Below are 8,812 nucleotides of genomic sequence, written 5' to 3' on the forward strand. Positions count from 1 at the left end.
CACTCATTTTCTAATTGGTTAAAATATGTGTGGGTCCCTCACTTTGAAAATAGGTTCTATATAAAGTGATAAGACTCACACATGTTTCAACCAATAAAAGAGTGAATGTTTGAGAGAGTCCTTAGCATTTCTCAATTTTAAATATAAATACAATTATAATAATTAAAAAAGACACATAAAAATTACATTTAAGTATTAATCAATAATATATTTAATTATAATTAATTTGAATTTTGATTTATCTCAATTTTTATATGTATTGACTTTTTATTATATCATCTTTTTTATTTATTAGATTTTTATTATAACATTTTTTTTATTTCGATTAATATTTATGAAAAAAAATTGAACCTTTTAAAAATTTGGGACCTCCCAAAATTTGGGGCCTGTGATGTAGCCCTGCAAAGGGCCGGCCCTGTAAGTTATCCCAAGACCATTTTGCTGGATTTATGCTACCTAACTTCATGGTTTCTTAATTGAAGAAGAACCAAAACAAACCTCACGGACTCTCCAATAAATAACATTTTTCATTAATAAAGTGGGCTAATAAGAAGTTTCGTTGGAATTACATATTTACACGACAAGAAACAACACCAAACACATAGGAGATGACAGTAAAATTTAAGACATATTACATCTTGGTTTGATCTTAATTGGAAGGCCCAATGATGGATAAGGCATTGGTTGACGAGTAAGAGTTTCCTTTGGATTCAATTTAGACCATTCGTACAACTTCACAAAATTGTGAATGGTAGTTAATGTCTGAACCCTAGCAAACTCATTTCCTATGCAATTATGAGACCCTGCACCAAATGGAAGGTAAGAAAAGGGTGGGATTGACTTTGTTTGATTTTCAAAACGAGATGGATCAAACTTGTCTGGATTCTCGAATATATCTTTGTCCATATGTGTTCCACATGATGCCCAATATACCTAAACAAGAAATCAAATTTAAATTTCCTTCTAATATATATAATGAAAATTCTCAATTTCAAGTGTTTCTCAATTATGTAGTTCAAGAACATTTCAAGTAAAATTCATGCTGCAAAAGCCGCAATGCGCGTCGCAACAGTCAGAATGACCGCAGTTGCAACACCTATTACTACATCAAGAAATGTGGATTTTTGAATCGAAAAAACATGACGTACCTGCCATCCTTTTGGTATGTCATATCCTAGGTAACTAGTATCTTTAAGTGCTTTCCTAAATCCACCAAACAAAGGAGGGATCATCCTCATCAATTCTTGAGCAACTCTCCATGTGTATTTCATCTTTTGTATCTCTCCCCATGTTAACCTCTCTTCATTTTCATTCCTTTGCTTTAAAATCTCCATTTGTTCTACATAAAAAAATTCACCAAATTTTCAAACCACATAGAATATATATCACACAAATAGGATAACCTAAAAACCAAACTAGTCTCACCTTCTAAAACTTTGTTATAAACCTCTTGATCTCTAGATAACTTCCATATCATCAATGTCATGAGAGTAGCAGATGTGTCATGACTTGCAACAAACATAAAAACAAAATTGTCGGTAATTAAGTCGTCGTTTAAAGGCTTATCATTTTCATCTCTTATTGCGAGAAGGCATGAAAGCATATCATTTGTAGAACTTAGAACCCCTTTTGATAATTCTTGCCGTCTTTCGTTCATAATAGGAAGTATCATTTCCACAATTCTTGCTCTAGCTTTTTGGCCTCTCCAAAATGATGAGCCAGGGAGATTTATTGGAAGAGAGTGAATTGCTTTAAATGATGTGGTAAAGTCATCAAATAGAATCTCCCTTGTGTGTTGATCTATGTCAAATAAGATGCTGGATGTCATATCATAGGCCAGTTTTTTCATCAACCTCACAACTTGTATTGTTTTATTCCCTTTCAATTCTTTTAGAAGTGTTGTGTGCACTAACTCATCCATCTTTTTGACATAGTTCTGAAGGCATTCAGGTTTCAAGAATTTCAGCAGTTCACCTTTGACCAACCTGTGCCTGCTTGAAAAATAAACAAAAGGCTCAAATCTCAAATGGCTTCATTATTTTTGCCATCAATAAAATTGAAAATAGAAATAGAAGTCTCAAACAATTGACACAGTGTTATTTATGCAATCCGCCCAAGTGTGCTTATTCTACGACTATAAAATTGTCGTTTCGTCTTATTATTTGAATAAATTAAAGTTTCAGTATTACAAATCATATATAAAATAGTAGACTAGTTCGACTCCCTTGCCCCATACCCTTCTTCTATGACTATGAGTCATATTCAACGATCTACACCTTAACGAATATCAAACCTGTATTAATATTTTCCTCCATGATTCTACGTCCTAGCAATTGGGAACTGGGAAGTACAACAAACAACAGTGCAATAAGGAACATGTAGCACTCTAAGTAGTGTTTTGGATTTGTTACCGATGATTGACTTGGTCAACAAATCAACTGCATTCTCCAAAATATAAAGTTTTTCGAGTAATATACGTCTAAATGCAAGTAACTCTAAATTTTGTGAAATCTCACATCAATTGCTATAATGTCTCGCGTCGTTATTCTAGCTCGACTCCCTGCCCATTATTTGTCATTATGAGTAATACTTATTTATAATTTATTCAATTAATCAAAATACAACGAAATTTATTTAAATTTAGGGTTAAATATGTTTTTGATCCCTATAAATTTTTAAATTTTAGCTTTTAGTCCCTATAAAAAATATATTGACTTTTAGTCCCTATAAAATTACTTTTGCACTCACTTTTGATCCCTCTACAAGGACTAAAACTAAGTGCAAAAGTAATTTTATAGGGACTAAAAGTCAAACATTTTTTTATAGGGACTAAAAGCCATTTTGGGTAATTTTATAGGGACTAAAAACATATTTAACCCTTAAATTTATGACATGAAAATGAAAAAGAAATAAGGATAACAAACCTAACAAATTCTCATATAGAAACACAAACAAACTCATATCTCTAGTACTTTTCCATCATACACTATCACCATTTTAAAATATATATTTCTCCAATTGTATTTCCAAATATGAAAGACCATATTTCAAAGTGTAATTGTTTGAATCAAGAACCCAAGCAATTAAATTGTAACTATGGATGGAACTGTTATATTGCACAAAGTTGTAGTTAGGTTGAATGATCTCTGGTTCAATTCCTGCCCGGCAACATTTACTTAATATAAATAAATTGTTGATATTTATAAATCAAAAACATAAAAAAAATATTAAAAAATTAACTGATCTCCTGGATTAATCGATTCTTTGGCTGGATAACAAGAATCATAAGTAGAAATTAAGAATATGTACCTTGATCCTACAAGTTCTGATAAGCTTTGCTTTCCAAGTATCTTTTGAAGAGTTATAGGTTTCTTAGCAGAAATAACATCATCTGAGGAACCAAGAATAAACTTGTTTCCTTGTTGTCCAATAATAATCACTGTTGGAGAACCCATTAAGGAGGTTTTAAAGACAGAACCATACTTAGATACCCTTTCTTGTAACCACTCATAGCCTTTGTCTTGTCTCTGTGCTCTTAGAAAACCAAGTGTCTCTCCAATAATAGGATATCCAAGTGACCCTTTTGGAACATTTTTTGTTTGACTTTTTGAGAGAAGTTTTTTCAGGAGAAAAGCTAAACTCAAAGTTAGTATGCATAAAGCAATGAAAGGAATATCTTTAACCATTTAGAAATTAGATGAGAGAGATGAGATTATTCAGTGTAGTGCCAAACATAGGAGATAGAGATCATATATGGTTTTCTTATTACTTTATGTCACCAAGAGACATGGAAAGGAAAAAAGAAAATATTGGGATAGTTTTTCATATTAGGTAACAATAAATGAATAGTTTAATTTATTTAGAGGGGCACATCGCAGCAGGTTTTTAATTGGTACCAATCATAGTTTTTAATTGCGGATCACGCGCGGATGCGATTGTGGTTTCGGGTGTTGCAAATGCAGTCATTGTGGTTGATATGTAATGCACATTATTTACTGTTTCCGTAAAAATTTTGATTTGGAGGTTTTTGTAATACTTTTTGACAAACATTTAATGTTAAGATTTTTCTTTACAACATATATAAATTATGTTTTGAGATTAAAAATTTTTGATGACGCGGTTTCTAATGTGGACCGATACTTGATTTTAAATTCCACTGCATTTGCAGTATGATGCAGTTGCAAAGACTATCACGTCAACAATACTGCAGTTGGAGGCTGTAATTTAAAACCATGATACCATTAATAAAATGATTAATTTAACCAAAAAATTTGGATTAAAATTCGGTCCTAAGTACCAACAATGTTAAATCTTTTAAATGACTCGACTCGAGGAACTCAGTTTAATCAAAGGATAATAATTTCTCGACTGCACCAATTGCAGGATTCTTTTGACAATAGTAAATTCAAATATCATCATCTTTTTTATTAGATAATATTTTTTGGATTAAGCAACTTGCCGGCATAGTTAGCAAGCTTTAAATATTTAATTTTTCCTTATTAAATAATCTAATGCTTTGGTCTATACAATTAGTACAATCTTCTATTTGTCCCTTGTAAATTGCTTATTTTAATGCAAGTAAACGACACATTGAAGAAAGTGACAGATAACATAAAGAAAATGATAGAACATTTAATATAAGTTAAATCAACTAGTTGAATATAAAAAAAAAACATAAGAGCAAATATAAAAAGAAAAAAACACAGTTGAAAGAAACTATTTTTAAAGCAAAATAAATTCTTCTTGTTTTCAAAGAGGGTGGTGGTGATGACGAGGAGTGAAAGGAGAATAAGTTGCAAAGGAGGCTTCACTGCTAGCAATAGAGAAAGGACTTGTTGGAGTTGTAGGTGTTGTTGGTCTTGATTGATTACCATAGCCTTTGTCACCATTCCTTCTTGGTCCTTTCTCAGCCCATTTGAGTTCAGTCTGCTTTACTGTACTTGGATACCTCCAATTCAAACATCCTAGTAACCCTGCTCTTTCTATGTACCTATGACAACAAATTACATTCCAATAACCATTCATGTATATTTTGTTAGATTAAGGTTAATAAAGAACCTTAAGAAAACTTGGTATTGAAGTGGCATTTAAATCAAAGTCTTAAATTGCAGTTGTGTCGCAAATACGGTTGGAGTTGCGGGAGTTGTGATTGCAGTCATTGCTTTTGTTGCGATTCGCATTGAGATCGTTGCACTTGTAGATAAGATTTTTCATTACTTCCAAAATAAATTGAGTTTTTGAGTTTTGAAATTTTAAATCAAATGAAAATACTTTAAAAAAAACATGGGTGGAATTTGTCTGATGTGGTTCTTAATGGAATTGGGCGTGTGATCTTAGATCATATTGTAATTGTGGGGCGATATGGTCGTGGAGACCATTGCTTCTGCAATATTGCAGCTACAATTATGAATGCGAATTGCAATTTAAAATTATGATTTAAATAGAAAATTCTTAAGTTCGACGCCAACACCAGTGTTAAATTCCGCGGAGGCTACCGCATTGCAATAATGTGGCTGCAATTGTAGATGCAGACTGCAATATAAAATCATGATTAAAATTGAAAATTCTAAAATTCGATGCCGGCACCAAAGTTCAAAACCCAACTATTAGAGTTTGACCTAACTCATCCTTACAAAACCGGTTGGTAAGGTGAGGAGTGTCCCTCTATATATGCCCAGCACTCTTTTTGGACTTGGTGCGTGGATATTAATGGTGGGCGGCCCATGGTCCGATCGATAGGCTCTGATACCATATTAGAGTTTGACCTAACTCATCCTTACAAAACCGGTTGGTAAGGTGAGGAGTGTCCCTCTATATATATTCTTTGAAAGCTCTATCTCTAGCCAATGTGGGACTTTTAGGATCTTCCTAATACCAACTCTTTCGTGTGTGAATTTTTAATGATTATTAAAATAAATAAAAAATTGTTACCTTTGACTGAACCTAAGTCCAAGGCAATTAACACACTTTCTTCCTTCTCTTAAGTCTCCCATACCTATTTCCACACACTGCTTGCAATAAACCCTGCCACATACCTTCATTGTCCACAAACAATGTTACATAAATTAAAGATTGTAGAAAATATAACTATTTGATTGAGTAAAGAATGACAAAACTGAAAGAAAAAAAATTTAAATAAAAGGCAATATTAGAAGAAAAAATTGTTAAACAATAACATAAAGTATAGATATCAATAATAGTAACATTTCAAAAACATACCAGACATCTTGTCCTGAAAAAATAAACATAGTTACTACAAATAGTGCAAATCTTAGAGTGAGGAATGCCCTGTCGTCTCCGTCGACCAACACCGCCTTTTCCATTAGTCGAACTCGACTCACCACTCATTGTATCATAGCCCAAATTATACTCACTTGCCTTACTTTGAGTACTTTTAGGACCAACAACACCTCTATGACCAAAATCTTGTTGATCATTATAGTTGTCATTGGAATATACCTTGAATCCTTTTTTAAAATCATGAGTAGGTGACATATTCATAGGTGAAAGAGAAGGAGATTGTATATTTGTGGTGTTTTTCTTAACATTTGGCAAGTCTTGAAAGGTAAGATTAACACTCTCATCTGGGATTCCTTGGTATAGTTCCTCTAAGTTAGGTTTTGGTTCTAATGTTTTTTTCTTGTGATCATCCATTTTTTAGTTTCTTAGGTTGAATGAGATTGTGTCTATAAATATTTAAGGAATGGTGAAATTAAGGTAAGAGGTGTGTGTAACTTGTAAGGCATGTTTGGTCCAATTGTGAATAAAAACGAACATATGTGGCCAAAGTTTATAAGGCCGGTTGGAAATTAAGAATAACTTATTGTCTTGAATATTTAGATTGGTCACTTGATGGAGTTGTTGGGTCTCTTCAGTGTTTTGGAAAGACTGGCCAGTATGAAATCGGTGATTATATACAATTTTAAAGTATAATATAATTTTGGCTTTCCATCATTTATTAATAATTTTGATTTTTTTTTGTTTTTTTGTTTGTTTTACTAAAAGTAAAATGACATTCAATTATTCAAAGTAATATAGTGCCTAGATGTAAAAGAGTAGAAATTTATTTAAAATTAAAAAGAATGAAATTATTTAAGGTTGCTTCTTGTTATGGGCATTACGCTAATTCCTGTATTTCTGTTGGTCTTACGATTAGATGTTTTGAGGCAAAGGGAATTATTTGAAATTTGGAGGTGTCTTTCAAGATAAAGACTTTTGGTTGGAGGCTTCTTGCAAATAGGCTCCCAACTAAGGATCTTTTGGTACATAGAGGCATTTATATTCCTTTGGATAGTGTAAAGTGTGTTTTTTGTGGGATTGACTTGGAAAACCGGTATCATTCCTTTTTTAATTGCTTGGTGGTTAAGAACATAAGGAGGGAGATAGCTTCTTGGATTGGTAAAAGGGAGGTGTTGGAGAAAAAGTGCTTGTCGAGTTTTACGGATTGACACTCATTTTGTAAAGATCACAAGATTAAAGAGAGGAAGTTAGGGGTTAGTTGGCTTGCAATTACTTGGTCGATTTGGTTGCTTAGGAACGGAGTTTGCTTTCGGAACGAGGTTTAGAATTTTGAGAATACGGTTTAGAATATTGAAACCTTAGTTTGGAAGTGGTCTTTTTTTGGAGAAATTACCCAACCCAATTATACTTTTTACGAATTTAGCAAAGAGCCTTTGCTTTATCTTTCGTAGTTATATTTGGTTTGTAATCTCTTTTGTCGGGTTTTTCCCGTTTCCTAGTGTAAACAGGTTGGAGAACCCTTAGTTTTCCCTTATATAATATCTTGCTTACAAAAAAAAAAGATCACAACATTCAGGTTAATAGCTTAAAATGATAAATTTCATGCAACATTAAAGTGTTTGGAATACTCATTTCTTCGAATCCGTAATAATGAGAACATTAAAATTATTGATTGAATATGTAATAAATATGAATAAAATATGATCATATAATCTAAACAAAGTGAATAGTTCAACAAAACGAGAAAGAAGACAACTCCATTGGAAAAAATAAAGTCTATCAAATTTTACATTGGAGAACAGACCAAGATGAAAAACATTTTATCACCAAATTCAATAAGTAAATAAGTGAATCAAAAGGATACGTGTCATTTTTTACATTGGGCAGACAGGTATCCGAAGTGATATGTATCACTTTTCACATCAGGCAGACTTATAATCAAGTTGATATGTGTCACTTTTCTCCTTAGATAAGCTTGTAACTGAGGGGGTATGGGATATCTTTCACATTGGTTCTCTGGCATAATCGATGTGAAAAGCATGTATTTTTAAAATATAATTTTTTTTACTTTTATATATTTTTTGTTATAATTTGTATATTATTTAAACAAAACCTAAATAATATATTTTGTATTGGAGTATAGTTTAGATATGGGCCTCTAAAATGTATGCTGATAGTAGTTAGGCTCATTAGTATCTTGTGCTAGCCTATGCCTTAAGCCTAGTTATATATCGGCACTGTTATATTGTATGTAACGATAACAAACTCTATCATTATACTCATACATTCATCATCTTCTTCCATTGAATCAGAGATTCAAAGATGATTCACAATATTCATTTCTAATATGGTATCAGAGCCTATCGATCAGACCATGGGCCGCCAACCATTAATATCCACGGACCAAGCCTGTAACACCCTTCTAAACCCCGCGGCAATTTTAAATAATTAATCAGAGTAAAAACATATGCACAAGGGTGCCACAATTATTCAAAACAATTAAATCAACTAAGGTCAAAGTCATGCTTTATTAGGAAATGATTCACCAAAACACAATCATGTTTAACACAGC

At 32.3% G+C, this 8,812-nt stretch overlaps 2 protein-coding genes across 3 annotated transcripts; both read right to left on the reverse strand.

Annotated features, from left to right (window-relative positions):
• Positions 1 to 276: 276 nt before the first annotated feature.
• On the reverse strand, positions 277 to 3,823 carry LOC131656342 (taxadiene 5-alpha hydroxylase-like). 2 transcript variants are annotated; one of them, XM_058926077.1, is made up of 4 exons: positions 3,310 to 3,823; positions 1,426 to 1,994; positions 1,149 to 1,339; positions 277 to 933 (listed from the first exon to the last, which is right to left on the reverse strand). In XM_058926077.1, the coding sequence occupies exons 1-4, from the start codon at positions 3,684 to 3,686 to the stop codon at positions 622 to 624; spliced, it is 1,449 nt and encodes a 482-aa protein (XP_058782060.1). In that variant the 5' UTR covers positions 3,687 to 3,823; the 3' UTR covers positions 277 to 621. The 2 variants fall into 2 exon arrangements, with proteins under 2 accessions (XP_058782060.1, XP_058782061.1); XM_058926078.1 differs by having other exon boundaries at positions 285 to 933; positions 1,426 to 1,991; positions 3,310 to 3,822.
• Positions 3,824 to 4,590: 767 nt separating this feature from the next.
• On the reverse strand, positions 4,591 to 6,717 carry LOC131656343 (uncharacterized). The gene is made up of 3 exons (XM_058926079.1): positions 6,220 to 6,717; positions 5,932 to 6,035; positions 4,591 to 4,990 (listed from the first exon to the last, which is right to left on the reverse strand). The coding sequence occupies exons 1-3, from the start codon at positions 6,652 to 6,654 to the stop codon at positions 4,750 to 4,752; spliced, it is 780 nt and encodes a 259-aa protein (XP_058782062.1). The 5' UTR covers positions 6,655 to 6,717; the 3' UTR covers positions 4,591 to 4,749.
• Positions 6,718 to 8,812: the final 2,095 nt, after the last annotated feature.

The sequence above is a fragment of the Vicia villosa genome, linkage group LG3, assembly GCF_029867415.1.
Source record: "Vicia villosa cultivar HV-30 ecotype Madison, WI linkage group LG3, Vvil1.0, whole genome shotgun sequence".
Taxonomy (NCBI): domain Eukaryota; kingdom Viridiplantae; phylum Streptophyta; class Magnoliopsida; order Fabales; family Fabaceae; genus Vicia; species Vicia villosa.